Below are 20,357 nucleotides of genomic sequence, written 5' to 3'. Positions count from 1 at the left end.
CAAAAAAGCTTGATTTTCGACGGATTCTTTGGTAAACTCCAATTCATTACAGCTTCAATCTTTGATGGATCCACTTTAATACCTTTGGGACCGATAACATGACCAAAAAATTGAACTTCATGTAACCAGAACTCACACTTTGAAAATTTTGCATTTAATCGTTCACGTCTCAAGAGTTCTAATACTTGTCTCAAATGCTCAGCATACTCGGATTCGGTTTTGGAGTACACTAAGATGTCATCAATGAACACGATTACAAATTTATCTAAAAACGTTTTACACACCCAATTCATAAGATTCATGAATATAGTTGGAGCGTTAGTTAACCCAAACGACATAGAAACTCATAATGACCATAACGGGTACGAAACACAGTTTTAGGTATGTCTGATTCTACAACACGGACCTGATGATACCCGGAACGTAAATCAATTTTTGAAAAGTACGAAGCTCCTTGAAGTTGATCAAATAGATCGTCTATTCTCGTAAGCAGATGCTTGTTCTTCATTGTTCAGATATTCAATTCACGATAATCGATGCACATTTGGAGTGTGCCATATTTATTTTTCACAGATAACACAGGTGCACCCCATGGGGAAGAACTTGGACGAATGAACCCGTGGTCAACAATTCTTGAATTTGGGACATCATTTCTCGAATTTATGAAGGAGCTAATCTGTAACGAGCTTTAGCAACTGGCGTAACCCCTGGCACCAACTCTATCTTGTACTCAACTTCCCTGATTGGCGGTAACCCTGGAAATTCATCTGGGAACACTTCTGGATATTCTGATACCATTGGAATATCGATCACTAGTTTCTTTTCTTTCTTCACACCGATCACATAGGCCAGGTAAGAATCACACCCCTTGGCTAATTCTGAGCTTTCATCATCGACATTACAGGACAACGGAAACCATCGCAATCACCACGAGCCACTACCCGTATCCCATCGGTCAAGGAGAAGGAAATAATTTTCCTATCGCACTTAATACTAGCCTTATAGTCACTAAGCCAATCCATGCCTAACACTATATCAAAGCTTGCTATAGGCATCACAAGACAAATCACAGAGAAAAGACTACCCTCTATATTAATAGTAATTCCAGACACACACGTTGGGACTGGAACTGTCCTACCATCACCCACTTCATCACTTAAGGGTTCAATAATTACATTAACAGCCACATTCAACTTAGCACAAAAAGTAGTTGACACAAACGGGCGATTTTCTCCACAGTCAAAAAACACACGAGCCGGTACAAAATTTATTAAGAACATATCGGTGATTGCATCGTCAGTAGCAGTGGCAGAGTCTACTGATAACTCCTAAATTATACATATTTTTCATAACTTTTTAAGGAGTTATTTTGGAATTTTAAAGTCATTTTAAGTACTTTAACATATAAAAATGGATAAAATCAAGAAAAATGTATTTTTAATGTTTTGTTTGAGAAATGTGTTGAAACAGGACAAAAAACAGGAAAAAGCAGAACAGATGATCAAAGCCACCGGCTGGATGCAAGGAAGTTGCCGGCTAAAGTACAGAAGTCAAGAATGTTCCAGAATTGAGCAAAAATCGAAGAACTAGAAGAAAAAGTAAGAGCATAAAGAACCGCCTACTGAAGAAAGGAAGCCGCCGGCTAGATCAACATAAGCCGTCGGATTTCCCATCCCAAGTCACCGGCTATGGAGCCGTTTATGGAAGCAACTTGTTGATCAAGTAATTCGTAGAAAGCTGCAGATTCAGTATTTTGGCCAAATTTAGTCATACGATCTCTGATTAAGGCATTTCAGGTGTCCAGACGTCCGTATGACATAGCTCTACAATTTCTATTTTATAAGTTTTGTCTAATTCGGCCCAGTTCGGAAGCTAGAAGGCAATAAATGGCTGCTAAATTTTAAATACGGGATTTAACATGTATTTTATGGCTTTTTGTCCCACATTGCTAGAAAACAAATGTTAAAGGCTCCTCCTTCCCCTATAAAAGGAGGCCTTCACCCTTTAATTTTCTAGGTTGTTGGGATTTAACAAGTTCCATAATGTTTAAAACATTTTATGAATCATATTAAAGCGGAAGCATGAATATATATTACCAATTGAACTTGTTAATCTTTAACCATTTAAAGTTAAATCCCAATTAGGATCAAGTTGTGAAACATACTTACAAAGTACAAGTAAGAAAGGGGTTTATACCTTCTCCAAGCTAGGTAGTAAATGATGAAGATGATGATGATGAATGGAGCTCCAAAAGTATGAAACCTCAAGTTGTTATACCCCAAACTTTGCACCAACACCTTGCACTTTGGTTAGGATTTATTATCACTTGAATTAAACTTGCAAAAACCAAAATTTGAAACCCTTTTCTTCCTCTATTACCCACGGCCTGGACAGCAGCAAAGAGAGGATTTTGTGCAGTTTTTTTTGGTGTATTTTTGCTTGTATCACTTGAGAGAATGAGTCAATACTTGGTGTAAGTGTTAGGCATGCTCATGAGGAGTTGTGTAGTATTAAAAGTAACAAAACAAGCATGTGTGGTCATTCTTGGAGTCTAAAATTCTGCCACACATGATGTTTAATAATAATACTTGTAAGTTTATAAAAGTTTATGAACTTGTTATAAACTTATGTATTATTTTGTTACTTATACATTTTATAAAACCTTTTATAAAATATAACACAATATAATCATTTAAACCTATAAACAATTATATATAAATTATCCAAATAATTTATCTCAAGTGATAATATTTTAGAAACCCGATTTTCTAAAATCCAAGTGTCGCGTATTTGTTTAATGATCCAATCGTTAAGATCAAATACATATAAGGTGTCGATAAGCTTGTTATTGGGTATGACCCGACTTGGATCAAAACATATTAGCCACGTTAATTTAATATGTTTCTCGGGCATATAAAATACCTTCAATCTCCCACTTGCACGAGAAACATAAGAAATTAATGCAAGTGACGGATACCACCTAACGACCGTCCATCACCCCCAATATGTTATGACTTTGTGTCATTCAATAACATCATCCTTTTCGAGTTCCCATCTCGAATATGATTAGGTGAATCTTTTCATTATATCCTTTCATCCTAGATGTCATGTTAAATCCAAGAGATACAGAGTGATCACTCTCTTTTAGATCTAACTTTATCAGGCCTTAGACATCTGAATCTCAACGAATAAGAGGGACAAATTCCATCTGGACTACATACGTCCTAGATATATACTTTGTATCACACCTGAGCTCTTCCTTATGAACTACCATATTTTAGAATAGTGAAGGAAAGAATCAAGGCACAATACTTGGTAAATATCCGAATCCAATATGTATCTCAGGTCAGAGGATACAATGATATTCGCTTTTACTCAAGATTACATGTGATCAACCACAAAGGCTCCATTTAGTAAATCTTGAGGGCAGGTCTTCCAATATTTGTATCCCAAAAATATCTATGAACCTTGGTTGCAACCTTGCCCCACATTCATCCCGTGAATGTATACCAATCCAAGTTCATAATAGTCTAAACCTCACACTTGTTCCCATAAATGTGATCGACTACGGAATTTAGAATAATTACTTATTCATGGATAAAATATGCAAAATAGGAACATGACTCAAGATTAATAAATTGATACCATAATTATATTAATGAGTTTGAACAAATTTCATTCCATTATAATACATAAAACAGATCATGACCAATCACTAGAATATTGAAGCCCTAATGCACAAACATGTCCTGCATGTTTTGCTCCATGTAAGAGCTTCGTGAGAGGATCCGGTATGTTAAGATCTGTATGAACTTTGTGAATACATATCTTTCCCTTTTCAACTTCATCCCTTATGTAGTTGAATCTCCGCTCAATGTGACGGGTCTTTTGGTGAGCACGAGGTTCCTTGATTTGAGCAATCGCACCCTCGTTGTCACAAAAGATCTCAAGAGGGTCCTGAATGGAAGGGACTACTCCTAAGTCATCGATGAATTTCTTCATCCATGCAACTTCCTGAGCTGCCAATGAGGCGGCAATGTACTCCGACTCTGTAGTGGATAATGCAACAACATCCTGTTTTGAACTCTTCCAAGAGACCGCACCTCCATTTAACGTGAAGACATAACCGGACTGTGATCGAGAATCATCTCGATCAGTTTGGAAACTCGCGTCCACGTAACCTTTTACAGCGAGTTTCTCCTCACCAGACCCATATATTAAAAACATATCCTTAGTTCTCCTAAGGTATTTCAATATACTTTTAACAGCAATCCAATGACTATTTCCTGGGTTATTCTGGTATCTACTTGTTAGGCTAAGAGCGCATGACACATCCGGTCTAGTGCATATCATTGCATACATGATTGACCCAATGGCAGACGCATATGGGACTTTCTTCATTTTCTCCTGTTCATCTTTCGTGGTGGGGCACTGAGATGAACTGAGAAGTGTTCCCTTTTGAATAGGTACCAAACCTTTCTTGGAGTTCTCCATCTTGAACCTTTTCAAGATCTTTTCAATGTATGCACTTTGATTCAAACCTATCAGTTTCTTGGATCTATCCCTGTAGATCCCAATCCCCAAAACGTATTGTGCTTCTCCAAGATCCTTAATGGAGAAGCATTTACTTAGCTAAGTTTTAACACCTTCCATTGCCGAAATATCATTTCCAAATAACAATATATCATCCACATATAGTACAAGGAACATGATAGTGCTCCCACTAGCTTTCTTGTATACACAAGCTTCATCACCATTTTTAATGAAGTCAAATTTCTTGGCCTCCTCATTAAAACGATGATTCCACATTCTAGATGCTTGTTTCAATCCGTAGATTGACTTCTTTAACTTGCATACCTTTTTGGGATATTTTGGATCAACAAAACCTTCAGGCTGAACCATATAGACATCTTCCTCAAGATGTCCATTTAGGAAAGCGGTCTTGACATCCATTTGCCATATTTCATAATTATAATGAGCAGCAATGGCAAGTAATATCCTAATAGACTTTAGCATTGCCACATGCGAAAAAGTTTCATCATAGTCAACCCCTTGAGTTTGAGTGAAACCTTTTGCTACAAGTCTAGCTTTATATGTATCCAAGTTTCCATGTATGTTGGTTTTCATTTTGAAAAGCCATTTACAATCAACTAGCCTTGAGCCAGTAGGTTGTTCAACAAGTTCCCAAACTTGGTTGTCATACATGGATTTCATCTCAGCGTTCATGGCTTCCTGCCATTTATCCTTATCAATCCTTGATAAGGCATCTTGGTAGTTAATTGGTTCATCCAAATCAACCACATAGCAACCATCCATGAGAAACCCATATCTCTTAGGAGGATTACTAATCCTACAAGATCTGCGAACGTCTTGTGTATTTTGATCATCCATTTGATCACTCTCAACATTTTCATGTTGAGTGCTAGTGTCAACCAATTGTGTATCATCTACTTGATCTTGAACCTCTTCAAGATCTATCTTCCTTTCACTATTTCCTTCCATTAGGAACTTAGTTTCAAGGAATTCAGCCTTCCGAGCAACAAATACATTTTTCTCGGATGGATCATAGAAATAGTATCCCATATCATCCTTGGGATTTCCTATGAAGATACACTTCGTGGATCGAGCATTCAACTTATTAGGGACGTACCGCTTAGGATAAGCTTCACATCCCCATACCTTTAAGTATGATAGAGATGGAGGTTTTCCAAACAACATCTCATGAGGAGTTCATTCCACTTTCTTGGTTGGGGCCATATTTAAAATACGAGCCGCGGAGCATAGACAATAACCCCAAAATGATAGAGGCAATGAGCTTCTAGCCATCATAGATTGAACCATATCCATTAGGGTTCGGTTCCTCCTTTCGGAAACTCCATTAAGTTGGGGTGTTCCAGGAAGAGTGAGTTGCGAGATAATCCCACAACTTCTAAGATGATCTTGGAAAGCTTCGCTTAGGTATTCACCTCCTCTATCGGTACGAAGTACATTGATTGTCTTATTGAGTTGATTTTGTACTTCGTTTTGATACTCTTTGAATGCTTCAAAAGTTTCGTCCTTATGTCTTAACAAGTAGACATATCCGAAACGACTGAAGTCATCAATGAAAGTAACGAAGTATCTTTCACCATTCCTAGCTATGGGCTTAAAGGGTCCACATATATCCGAATGTATTAATCCCAATAAGTCTTTAGCCCTTTCATAGGTCCCTTTGAAAGGTGCTTTAGTCATTTTGCCTTGTAAACAAGATTCACATACATCAAATAAGTCTAGTTCATTTGATTTCAAAAGTCCATTCTTTTGAAGTGAATGCATTCGATTCTTTTTTATGTGACCAAGGCGGCAATGCCATAAGTAGGAATCACTCAAATCCCTTTTGAGTTTCTTGGTGTTTGCATGGAACATTGAGCTATTGTATGATGTGTCATCATGAACTAATTCATAAATACCATTCGAAGGTGAGGCCTTGAAATATAACACATTATCTAAAGAAACATGGATATCATCATTAATGAAATTAAGATTAAAACCATATTGTTTCAAACGGGATAAAGAAATAATGTTTCGTGATAAATCGGGTGCATATAAAATATTTTTTAAAATAAGCTCCAAACCACTTGGAAGCTTTAAAACAAAGTCTCCATGAGCTTTCACTTGCACCCTTGCTCCATTTCCCATGAAGAGACTTGTTGTTCCCGCATCTTGATCACTTCTTTTGAACCCCTGCAAAGAATTGCAAATATGAGTTCCACATCCTGTGTCTAATACCCATGTATTAGAAGAAGTAATACTAAGCTCAATGTATACCATATATACATTACCTGAGGTTTGACCTGCATCCCTCTTTTCCTTCAACTGCTTAAGGTAGACCGGGCAGTTGCGTTTCTAGTAACCCATTTCACCGCAACCAAAGCACGGATCTTCCTTGGGGTTAGCCTTTTCGGCAACCTTTTGCTTCTTGTTGTTGTTGGTTGGGGTAACCATCTTCCCCTTTCCCTTGCCCTTGCCTTGGTAGGTGGGTCCTTTCCTCTTAGCCGCCTTCGGCTTAGAAGTGTTATTGTTTTTAGACCCGCCTTCATTGATCGTAAACACGGGTGAAGCCCTTTTACCCATGCTTGCTTCTGCCGTCTTAAGCATGGCATGTAATTCGCCAATGCTTTTATCCCAACAATTCATGTTGTAATTCATTACAAATGTGTCAAACCTTTTTGACAATGAGTTGAGAATAAGGTTCGTGGCTAATTCATTAGACACGTTACAATTTAGACGGTTTGCTCGATCAATTAGGCTTTTCATCTTAAGGACATAAGATGAAACGGATAGGGAGTCGTCCATCCGACATGCATGAAGCGCTCGAACCGTTTCAAAGCGCTCAACACGAGCTTGTTGAAGGAACATCTCCTTCAACTGTGTGATCATGTCATATGCACTATGATGCTCAAAATCCTTTTGGAGTTCGGGTATCATAGTCCCAAGCATGAGGCAAGAAACTTGCAACGAATCGGTGCAATATTTCTCTCAATAAGCCATGCCTTCCGTATCATCCTCGTCCGGTTGATCGGGAATGAGGTCTTCCAACACATACGCTCTGTCCTCTAGTTTGAGGACAATTCTTAGATTGCGGAACCAATCCATGAAGTTCTTATGGTTGAGTTTTTCCTTTTTGAGGATTGACCTCAACGATAGATTGTTAAAGTTTATTGATGCGTTTGGAATGTTGTTGTTGTTATTGGTGGCCATCTACAAAATTTAACAAAGTCATTTATGTATTAATTTTAATTTATCAATCAATACCCTTTAAATCCAATTGATATTTATTAAATTTTAGAATCTAACGGTAAACCAAATTTCGGTTAGGTGACCTTTATCCCATCATTTGATTTAGCTAGGTAGTCATTATATGACAATTGCAATCCTTTTGCAACTTCTAAGTTATGGGATCATGCAATCCTTTTACATGGCATATTTATCCCATCAACGCCTATTTGTTCCTCATGCTTCGGTGACCCTAAGTTCATGATTCCCAAATCAAGTCGTCCTACTAGTGTAAACGTGTAAATTCAACACACAAGTGGTTAGGTGACCTTTATCCCACAAGTGTGTGAAATCCACCTTAATCATATTAGTTTGCTCATAACGGTTAGGTGACCTTTATCCCATTATGAGTTTCTAATATGCCTAAGTTTCACACAATAAGGATGGCGTTTAACTTGTTTACCTTGTTAATTAAACGGATTTTAAGTTTCCATTATTTCTAGTTTAAGAAAACTTTTATGCCATACACCAACATGCATTTAGTGTATGGTTCATTTGAAATCCATTTTCAAGTCTTGTAATTTTAGCCAATTACTTGATATAAACCATTTTATATATATGATCCTTATCATGTTCTTAATAACCGTTTATTAATATCTTTTTAGCCGTTTTTAATTTAACCATTTAAATTGACGTTTTGCATGTCGTTAATAATGTTTAATTTAACCAATTAAATTACCATTTTGTTTGTTGTTAACTTGTGTGATTAACTTGTAGCATATAAACATACAATCCATAATCATACAATAAACAACCATGCATGCAAAACAAATATGTTCACAATCAAGCCAATTTGGTGAATATTTGTTTAGCCGAAAACAAATGCCAACGGTAAAGGGTTATAACACAAAGTAGGAGATTTCAAATCTCCCACTTAATCTTGCATCTTCCTTGTCTTCATCTTGCATCTTCATTTTTACAAAACATATCCTAATACATTTTTCTAAAAAATAAAAATACAACCTAATCTATTTTACATACCAAATATAAAATAAATTACATAACCAAAATAATAATATTACAAACCAAATTGAATGAATATTACAACCACATGAATGAATTAATATTACATACCAAATGAATTATTAATAATCATCCAAACATGCAACCATTCAAACAAAAGGTCAAGGCTTGATTGTGAACTTCTACATACAACAAATATGACCAAAATGGAAGAGCCCAAAACCCATTTTGGGACTCAAACAATTCAGCCTAAATAACATACCCACCCAAACCCATTAATTTTTGCATTTTTCTTTCATGCATGTACATAAAATTCAAAAATATAGTGGGTATAATAAATCATCTCGAAGCATATTCCATCAACTTCGGCTCTAGATACCATTGTTGGGATTTAACAAGTTCCATAATGTTTAAAACATTTTATGAATCATATTAAAGCGGAAGCATGAATATATATTACCAATTGAACTTGTTAATCTTTAACCATTTAAAGTTAAATCCCAATTAGGATTAAGTTGTGAAACATACTTACAAACTACAAGTAAGAAAGGGGTTTATACCTTCTCCAAGCTAGGTGGTAAATGATGAAGATGATGATGATGAATGGAGCTCCAAAAGTATGAAACCTCAAGTTGTTATACCCCAAACTTTGCACCAACACCTTGCACTTTGGTTAGGATTTATTATCACTTGAATTAAACTTGCAAAAACCAAAATTTGAAACCCTTTTCTTCCTCTATTACCCACGGCCTGGACAGTAGCAAAGAGAGGATTTTGTGCAGTTTTTTTGGTGTATTTTTGCATGTATCACTTGAGAGAATGAGTCAATACTTGGTGTAAGTGTTAGGAATGCTCATGAGGAGTTGTGTAGTATTAAAAGTAACAAAACAAGCATGTGCAGTCATTCTTGGAGTCCAAAATTCTGCCACACATGATGTTTAATAATAATACTTGTAAGTTTATAAAAGTTTATAAACTTGTTATAAACTTATGTATTATTTTGTTACTTATACATTTTATAAAATATAACACAATAAAATCATTTAAACCTATAAACAATTATATATAAATTATCCAAATAATTTATCTCAAGTGATAATATTTTAGAAACCCGATTTTCTAAAATCCAAGTGTCGCGTATTTGTTTAATGATCCAATCGTTAAGATCAAATATGTATAAGGTGTCGATAAACTTGTTATTGGGTATTGTAACGTCCTCCCAATAGGGTCTGGAAGGAACGTCACTAATATCAAAACATACCAACATATTATAATAAACGAGAACAATACTAAATGATGAATTTAACTTTAATGAGTACGCATCGGAAAATGAAATATCGTTACAATGACAGGAATAACAATATCGTAAATGTTCACATGCAGAAGTAATAAATGCGATATCTCTTGATCGTATGTCCAAGTAGCATCACATAAGCAGTAATTATAAGAGCTTGAATCAAATAGTACCTGAGACAAAACATGCTAAAGTGTCAACCAAAAAGGTTGAGTGAAGTTCATAGGTTTAACAAAAAGTTTGTCGTTGTTTTAGACCACAAGATTTAGTTTTTAAAGTTGATCTCCCGCAGGATCAAAAAGTTATGCCAATGCGTGATATTTAGACTAAACGTTCAAGTTTGCCCCATGACAAGTTGTGTCTGTCCTTGTCGGTTTAATTTCATTATTAAGTAATACAATGACTTGGTCAAATGTATCGGGGACGTTACTCCCGATAGGCCTACCCCCAATAATTAAGAATGCCGCAGCAATTAAAAATATCACTGTAGGGACTTAGTCGGACATAGCCGGGTATAGCATAGTTTAACAGTTTGGTACTTGTGTCTAAAGTGTAATAAGTAAAAACAGCATGTGTCTCACCCCAAGTAAAAGTAAGTAAGTTTGCTAGCAATTAAAGAGTGGCTATGAATTCACCTTAGTAAGTAGAGAGAGTGTTATTCCTCGAAATAAAGAGTTGAACGAGTGAGCAGGAAAGTCAACCTATTGACATTTAAGAGTAGTTAAGTGTTTTGCCCATGTTTAAGTTTAAGTATGTGTTTAAGTATAGTTTGTTTTACTAAGTTTCTATTCCTAGTAAGTTACTATTTTTATAAAGTTTCCATTTTTAGAAAGTTTCTTATTTTACTAAGTTTCTATGACTAGAGAGTTTCTACTTTTATCAGTGTTTTCCATTTTAGGATACTTGTCGTATTAGATAAGCTTCCAATCACCCCTTTCCCTTCGAATGGCTAATTTAGATCTAGGGGCTTGAGCCATAGGACCCTTTAAATCGGAAATCCAAACCCTCTGCCTAGAATCTCATAGAAACCATTCGTCAAGAAAGTTCGAAGATCTATACATCTCTAATACATATCCCAAAATGTTTTTATGTTACAATATAAGTAGTAGGTTATAGGTGCTAGTAATAGTAATAGTGTATACATGTTATTTATTTTATTTTTAATTACATATAATTTATAACATTATTTACATATTTCGGTAAAAATAATAACTGAAGTAAAAAGTAAAAAGTAAAAAGTAAAAAGTGAAAAGTAAAAAAAATAAAAAGTAAGAAAAGAATACTTACTAGTAGTAATTCTTCAAAGAGAGAATGAGAGAAATTTTGGTGTGAGTTTGAATGAGAAATGAGGGGTATTTATACTTGAAAAATTAGGTAAAAAGAATAAAATAATTAAAAGAAAAAGAAATATTTAATTCTTAATGGGATTTTAAAATTAAAAAGTATTAAATGTTAGGTCATGGGATAATGCACAAAATAAAATAATAAAAGTAGTTTTTCCATTAAAATTTTTAATTAAAAAGTAATTTATTTATTTATTTTTTATTTATTTTAAGGATTTTTTTTTTGTAAATAAACAAATTTATTTAATGTTTTTCCAATAATATTTTTTTTTTATTTTTGTTTTATTTAATTAATAAATACAAATTTTGTATAAAAATAATAAATAATTCGGTATTTTGTATTTTTAATAATAATTATGATTTTAATTATTAAACTATAGTTTTGTAAGTTGGTAAATATTATTACATTTATATATAATTGGATTTATTATATAGTTAAATATATAATACATTAACTAAATAATAAAAGTGATACAAAGTTTATATACTTAGTTAAATTATGTCAAATTATATAAATTAATAATATATTATTTATTTAAGCATACATTGTTGACTAAAAATTACTATTCGGTCAATATTTAATTGTATATAACAACCCTTAATACATATAGTCAGACATATAACCCTAGGGTTAATTCAGTAATTTAGAAGTCGAAAAGTGAGGGTTGTTACAGTACCTCCCAGTTAATAAAAACTTCGTCCTGAAGTTTTAGGTAGACTTCTCGGATGCATCAGCGGTTGAGAAGAGATGGGGATATTTCTGTTTCATTTGGTCTTCACGTTCCCAGGTATGTTCGGGGCCTTGCGTGTTTTCCAAAGGATAGAATATTATTTTGTTTCAAGCGTTTAAGTCATACAAACCATAATCTCTATAGGTTCTTCTACGAAGTGCATTTTATCATTAATGCAGAGATCATTCAAAATAATGATGTTATGCAAATCATTTCAGTAAATTGGATACATGAAATATGTTATGAATAATATTGAGCTCATTTAAAACCTTGAGCGTTTATGCTGCAATATTAGGCAGACAAAACATAGAGGAGTTCATTAAAATCATAGTCTTGAAATTTGATAGAGATCGTCATTCTTTATAACAAGAATGATGAATTAGAGTTTTATCGACATTAAATAATATGGATAAAGTAATTCGATTATAGAAAGAGTATAAACGAATCTATCGTAAAAGAGTAAATGAGAAAATTAAATGGTTGCCTTAACTTTTGACGTAGTTACGATTGATTTCCGGATTTCAAGGAATTAAAGAAATCTTCGAAATCTTTATAAGATTTGATTTTTCGGTAATTACAGAAATTAGGATTTTCTTTAATTAAAGGCGATGAATTGCCTCGATTGCTGTGTCTGGAATTTTTGCTATAAATTAGCTTCTTCCGTTTCATTATCTTCACCACTTATATACTTTCTTTCTCAATTCATACTTCCAAAAGTTTTGTTAATATGCTCAATCCAGTTTTTGTCTTTGACATTATATTGGTTATCGCCACAATCATCCTTCTTTTCCAACTCCCACCAGAGGAGTCTGTTTACTTCTACTATGCTCTAGAATTTATTGTGTTTTTAGTTCTCCCGTGTCTTTATATTGCTATACGCATTGATATACACGGTTTGTAGTTTCAGTGTTGTTATCGGGATTTATATTTTCCCTTATATGTCGAAGCTTCATGCTTTTGTAAAGCAAGTAACGGTCCAGAATTCGTAGGTATGAAGTTTCGAATGATCATGATATTCAAAGCAGAAGGAAAGGTAATAGCACGATTTGATTTGTCATATTACCAGAATATCCAGAAAAGACCGAATTATCAAGAAAAATATTTTCTTGATATGTTTAGAGTTTAAATAGATAAGAGTCGTGTAACATGGCAAATGATGATTATAAAGTCTATGAATCATCATCTTCCATTAAAAATTTAGCATGACTTACTGTAATATAATCACGTTGGCCTGACGTCATTATATTATACTAACTCATGCTTCAATTCCCAACACTACTTCAAATCATTCATAATTTAAACTTGAACTTTACAGAATATAGAAACTAAAACAGTTTCCTTTATGATGTGATAAAGATATAGCAAAGAGATAATTAATTGTTGACAAGAATCGTTATAAAGATATCTTCAGAAATATAGAGGATATTTATAACGAAAGATACAGTGATATCTCAGAATTTCTAAGTTCCAATGATGAGGAAAATTCTTTTGTTTCCTCTGCATTTAATGCTACCATATCTGAATCATTGGTTATCAATCCGAGATGGTTTCAAGAAATTTTATTTTTTAGATGATTAAACGCTGATTGTAATCGTCAACGGATCTAATGGTTAACGAATAGGCGTTGTTGATGATCATTTCGGTGGTTTGATGTGATAATTCATCATAGAATACGAATGAATATAATTCATGAATGTAGTGATCTTTAGGAAGATAACACCTGCTAAAGCTTTACTTGAATTCTGGTATGTTAATTTCAGAATGTGTAATTAAATTTGTATGAAAATGATTGTGTATCACAGTGAAGGCAGTGAGTATAATTAATGATTTATGAATCAAAATTGAAGAATGTACAGTGTATTTATGTGAGATGTAAATATTTCTCGGGTATTACCTATCCGTTAAAATATTTTCACAATTAACAATTTTTACAATCTTTATGAAGATATACGTTCATATATGTATTCTTCAGATATAATCATGGATTTAATGAGTTAATATATATTAAACTCATTTGATTTGCGGTTTGGAACGAGAGTAAATAATCTCCAAAATCTTAGAGATTTCATAATTGTTGCGAAATATTTCACTAATGAAGTTATGAATCAATACATTCATCGTTATACTTGATTTATTATGAAATGGAGTTTATTGTGCTGAAGCAGTGATTAACAATTGTTAAGTCATTAGCGAAGGGTGTACATCATAGCATATTAGTGATATGAATTAACCAAGTAGTACATATTAGTTGAGATTCTCACGTAATTGCTTAGTACGACAAGATTTATTATTGTTCCAAATCATATATATATAAGGTATACATATATAATTCTTCACGAAGAATGAGTCAATACATCTTAACTCTTTATTGCTAATATTCCTTGGTATCTATGGGGCGTATCATGTTGATGTTTGAGGTACTGAGTGTGTTGTTGAGGCGGGGGATGCGAATGTTGTTGTTGATGAAGCTGATGCTGTTAGTGGTGATGTTGATGGTACTGGTGGTGATGCGGGTTATGCTGCTGGTGCTGCTACTGGTGTTCGTAGGTTTCGCACCAGATTTTCCAGAGCCACTACTCGAGCGCGAAGCTCATTGACTTCTTTTATTATTCCGGGATGATTGGTGGTTGGAACAAGGGGTGAATAAGATCTAGAATCTTCGATATTATATATTCGTGACGGGATACCCTGGAAAGAAGAGAGAAAATGGTGTTTCGGACTGGTTCGCCGGTAAGCGCTTCAGGTTCTTCGCCAAGAGGTGAATTCGGTTGGTGGAAGGGATCACCTTCTTCTTGTCTCCATTGATTGAGTCGGCTACGAACCCATCCCCAATTCATCCAGAATAGATGATGGCTGATTGGTTCGTTTGTTCCGGTTACGCTGCCGTGGGAGCTTGAAGAGTTTGAGAAATTCATACTATATGTTTGGAATAGGGTTTGATATGAAATGGGTATTGAATACCGAATGATATATTCGTCTCCTTGAATACGTATTTATAGCAAAAAGATTTTCATAATTTACGGAGGAAATTTAGGATAAGTGGTAGACAAAGTTTATAGACATGATAATATATGATAAGATATGATGTGTCATCCATTTATGTAATAATGGTGGTATGACGTGTTGAGATTTGTAACCAGATATTGATTAAAGAATTTCAATTCGTATACTGTGATAACCCAATAATATTTTCCGGTTCGCAAACCGATGCATAAAGGCATAAGATACTTGAGTGTTTGAAGTAGTAGCAGGAGCTTGTGGACGAACCGTTATCTTCAATAACATATAGAAGTTTGATAAACTTGATAGGTCATAAGTTTGAAAAAAAAATTAAGTGGAATAAAGATGAATATGATATGAACGAAACACTTTATTTTATTAAGAACAAGGCTTTAAACAAGCCTTCTTATTACACGATTCGGGGATAGAAATAGTTTAAGGCCTAGCCTTTGCATAGATAGAAAATAACTAGGAAATATTAAGATTGAAGTAGTCTTCATATTTCTTCTTCTCGTCCTCAACCTCCTTCATAAACTTCTCAAACTTGTCGTTCTTCTCCTTTTGTTCCTCATAAAGATACTCGATGTTATCATAAAGATTGGAAACATCATTGTTGATTACATGGTACTTGTGGTCCCTCATAGAAAGTTGATTATTCACGCGGTTTTCCTCCATCTTCAATCTAAAGTCAACATCTTCTCTTAGGTAGGAGAGATATTGCTTCTCCCATCGGGCATTTCTTGTAAGGGTGCAAACCAAAGTCCCACATCGGTCATGGGATAAAACAAATGTATGTATATAATCTCTTTCTTTAGCTCAGCATTTTCCTTCATGAGCTTCTTGATCGCTAGGTCTTTTTTCTTCATTTGAGCATCGATCCTTGCAATATGGCGAATTAGGCCTTCGGTAGTTCTTCGCAGATTCATGATCTCGTACTTGACATCAACTTCATCGTAGGAAGGAGATCGGGATCTTTTCTTTGACGGGCCAGTTTCTTCAAGACGTTTCCTCTTGTCTTTATTTCTTGGGGTTGGATAGTATTGAGGAGACCCATGTGAATCAAGATTAGTATTTGGGCTATAATTTGGTGATGGAGGACCACCAAAGCCATAAGGTGGGCTTTGGACTGGTCTTTCAGTGGAAGATCTTTCAGTATCTTTTTCGGTTGGCTCGAAAAGATTCATTTTGTTCGCTTGATGAGAATTAGACATCCTAATATTAGGAAAGAGATTTTGATTAGAATCTTTAAGTCAAGTATATTAAAGCATAATCGTTAAGATTACGGAGCAATCCTAAGTGCTTTAATTCTAAGGCAGGAAAGGTTATAGTTTCCTAGATTGCTAAGGCACCCTAGCCAACAAGTAAAGCACACATAAAAATGCAATCCTGGTTCTCTATAATAGCCTGGTTATGCTCTGATACCAATCTGTAACGTCCTCCCAATAGGGTCTGGAAGGAACGTCACTAATATCAAAACATACCAACATATTATAATAAACGAGAACAATACTAAATGATGAATTTAACTTTAATGAGTACGCAACGGAAAATGAAATATCGTTACAATGATAGTAATAACAATATCGTAAATGTTCACATGCAGAAGTAATAAATGCGATATCTCTTGATCCTATTTCCAAGTAGCATCACATAAGCAGTAAGTATAAGAGCTTGAATCAAATAGTACCTGAGACAAAACATGCTAAAGTGTCAACCAAAAAGGTTGAGTGAAGTTCATAGGTTTAACAAAAAGTTTATCGTTGTTTTAGACCACAAGATTTAGTTTTTAAAGTTGATCTCCCGCAGGATCAAAAAGTTATGCCAATGCGTCATATTTAGACTAAACGTTCAAGTTTGCCCCATGACAAGTTGTGTCTGTCCTTGTCGGTTTAATTTCATTATTAAGTAATACAATGACTTGGTCAAATGTATCGGGGACGTTACTCCCGATAGGCCTACCCCCAATAATTAAGAATGCCACAGCAATTAAAAATATCACTGTAGGGACTTAGTCGAACATAGCCGGGTATAGCATAGTTTAACAGTTTGGTACTTGTGTCTAAAGTGTAATAAGTAAAAACAGCATGTGTCTCACCCCAAGTAAAAGTAAGTAAGTTTGCTAGCAATTAAAGAGGGGCTATGAATTCACCTTAGTAAGTAGAGAGAGTGTTATTCCTCGGAATAAAGAGTTGAACGAGTGAGCAGGAAAGTCAACCTATTGACATTTAAGAGTAGTTAAGTGTTTTGCCCATGTTTAAGTTTAAGTATGTGTTTAAGTATAGTTTGTTTTACTAAGTTTCTATTCCTAGTAAGTTACTATTTTTATAAAGTTTCCATTTTTAGAAAGTTTCTTATTTTACTAAGTTTCTATGACTAGAGAGTTTCTACTTTTATCAGTGTTTTCCATTTTAGGATACTTGTCGTATTAGATAAGCTTCCAATCACCCCTTTCCTTTCGAATGGCTAATTTAGATCTAGGGGCTTGAGCCATAGGACCCTTTAAATCGGAAATCCAAACCCTCTGCCTAGAATCTCATAGAAACCATTCGTCAAGAAAGTTCGAAGATCTATACATCTCTAATACATATCCCAAAATGTTTTTATGTTACAATATAAGTAGTAGGTTATAGGTGCTAGTAATAGTAATAGTGTATACATGTTATTTATTTTATTTTTAATTGCATATAATTTATAACATTATTTACATATTTCGGTAAAAATAATAACCGAAGTAAAAAGTAAAAAGTAAAAAGTAAAAAGTGAAAAGTAAAAAGTAAAAAGTAAGAAAAGAATACTTACTAGTAGTAATTCTTCAAAGAGAGAATGAGAGAAATTTTGGTGTGAGTTTGAATGAGAAATGTGGGGTATTTATACTTGAAAAATTAGGTAAAAAGAATAAAATAATTAAAAGAAAAAGAAATATTTAATTCTTAATGGGATTTTAAAATTAAAAAGTATTAAATGTTAGGTCATGGGATAATGCACAAAATAAAATAATAAAAGTAGTTTTTCCATAAAAATTTTTAATTAAAAAGTAATTTATTTATTTATTTATTTTAAGGATTTTTTTTTTGTAAATAAAAAAATTTATTTAATGTTTTTCCAAGAATATTTGTCAATAATATTTTTTTTTTATTTTTTTTATTTTTGTTTTATTTAATTAATAAATACAAATTTTGCATAAAAATAATAAATAATTCGGTATTTTGTATTTTTAATAATAATTATGATTTTAATTATTAAACTATAGTTTTGTAAGTTTGTAAATATTATTACATTTATATATAATTGGATTTATTATATAGTTAAATATATAATACATTAACTAAATAATAAAAGTGATACAAAGTTTATATACTTAGTTAAATTATGTCAAATTATATAAATTAATAATAAATTATTTATTTAAGCGTACATTGTGTACTAAAAATTACTATTCGGTCAATATTTAATTGTATATAACAACCCTTAATACATATAGTCAGACATATAACCCTAGGGTTAATTCAGTAATTTAGAAGTCAAAAAGTGAGGGTTGTTACAGGTATGACCCGACTTGGATCAAAACATATTAGTCACGTTAATTTAATATGTCTCTCGGGCATATGAAATACCTTCATAGGTACCCCTTTGTATTCTTTTCTCTCTTTTGAGAATTGAATCCTCCTCCCCATATGAGGTTTATGGAGTTAAGGTGTACATTAGTTTAATATTTTATGCTTAGGCGTTGAGGTTCTTCCCGAACGTTATCTTTCCATTTTTTGTAAGTATTTATCGTTTTAATTTAAGTATTTCTTTTAATTTAATTATTGTCTTTTATTATTTGTCTTTTATTTTATTTATTGTCTTTTATTTATTTATTTGTTGTCTTATTTAATTAAGTGTATTTAGTTTATTTTATTGCTTTAATTTATTTAATATCTTTAATTTATTTAACTGCTTTATTTTCATCTCTAACTATGAACTAAATGTTCATAGTGGTTACTTGGACGAAAACTGTGATTATCTGGGATTTAAGATGAAGCCGCCGCCGGCTTCCTCAGTCCAAGCCACCGGCTTGACTGAGCCTAGCCGCTGGCTTTGTGCTCAATTCGTACAATTTTTGGGTATATTCCAGATCTGTATGATTATGTTTCCGTGATGATTATTTGAAGTGTTTTAGATCTGCCATGATTAAATAACTTGTTTGCCATGCTTCATGATTAAATATTGTGAATCTAGGATTAACTAGTCATCGATTCTATGATCTTATATTCGATCCATTTCACTTGTTTAGATCTAGTTCATCAAATATAGTGTTTGGATTGCATGCAACTTAGGTAAACATCATTGGTAGTTCTACAACTATTTGAACTTGAATCACACTTACATAATAGAATTTATTATTGTTACACTTAATTAAAGAACCTTCGTTTATGAGTGTTTGATTGTCAATTGCATGAGAACTTGATTATGATTGATTTTCAGTTAGTAACTTGAATTATTCCATTTTAGTTTATTAGTTTATCCAATTGTAAGTCTAACTGAATATTGCTTTAATCAACATCAGGTTTATGTGATATTTATCATGTGATTATTTGAATGCCATGAATGAAGACATTAGCTATGAACATCACTTAGTTAATGTATGCTATAGGTCCTACTTTATGAATGATATGTGACACTTAGCTTAACCTTTTAGAGATAATGATTGGTCTATGATTGTTATCTTGCTATTTGTTAATATAAGTTATGAAATAATTAATATATTTCCTATATGATTTACACGTCCTTATAATTACTTCTCTTTTATATTGTTTATTTAATTTAAATCTTTTATTCTATCTTTCCTAAATAGTTTATTAAAAGTTATTAAGAACATACCTTCATTTGTCTCTTCCTTAAGAGATAATAATTCAAACTTAAACAACAACTCTTATCTGTTTCCACGCTCTCTTGGGACGATAACCTAAAATAATACATCTGATCGGGTCTTGTTGCTCGTTAGGGTGTTAAAAGTAAAATAAAGATTTTATAGATTTAAAATTTGAAAGGAAAATTAAGCACTACTGCACATGCTTTTGACACATCATCTACTGACATATGGAAGGTTTTAGCTTCCGGTAATGGAGGATTCTTTCGTTTCTGCCCTGTGGATGAAGCATATGATCCCCCTGTTGAAACAACACGCGACCCTATCCCAGATCCTATCCTACTATAAGCTTTCCTAGC

The 20,357-nt window shown here is 33.3% G+C and overlaps 1 protein-coding gene across 1 annotated transcript; it reads right to left on the bottom strand.

The window, feature by feature from the left end:
- Positions 1 to 660: 660 nt before the first annotated feature.
- LOC139875377 (uncharacterized) lies at positions 661 to 20,015 on the bottom strand. The gene is made up of 3 exons (XM_071862714.1): positions 20,010 to 20,015; positions 995 to 1,328; positions 661 to 878 (listed from the first exon to the last, which is right to left on the bottom strand). The coding sequence occupies exons 1-3, from the start codon at positions 20,013 to 20,015 to the stop codon at positions 661 to 663; spliced, it is 558 nt and encodes a 185-aa protein (XP_071718815.1).
- Between the last annotated feature and the right edge of the window lie 342 nt (positions 20,016 to 20,357).

Source organism: Rutidosis leptorrhynchoides, chromosome 11 (assembly GCF_046630445.1).
Source record: "Rutidosis leptorrhynchoides isolate AG116_Rl617_1_P2 chromosome 11, CSIRO_AGI_Rlap_v1, whole genome shotgun sequence".
NCBI classification, from domain to species: Eukaryota; Viridiplantae; Streptophyta; class Magnoliopsida; order Asterales; family Asteraceae; genus Rutidosis; species Rutidosis leptorrhynchoides.
The sequence above is the reverse complement of the archived record's forward strand: the minus strand, read 5'-3'. Positions and strand labels throughout refer to the sequence as shown.

Coding starts and splice junctions, on each gene's coding strand:
- LOC139875377 (XM_071862714.1), bottom strand. Junction 879..994: donor GCTTAGTGACTATAAGGCTA/GTATTAAGTGCG, acceptor ATGAAAGCTCAG/AATTAGCCAAGGGGTGTGAT.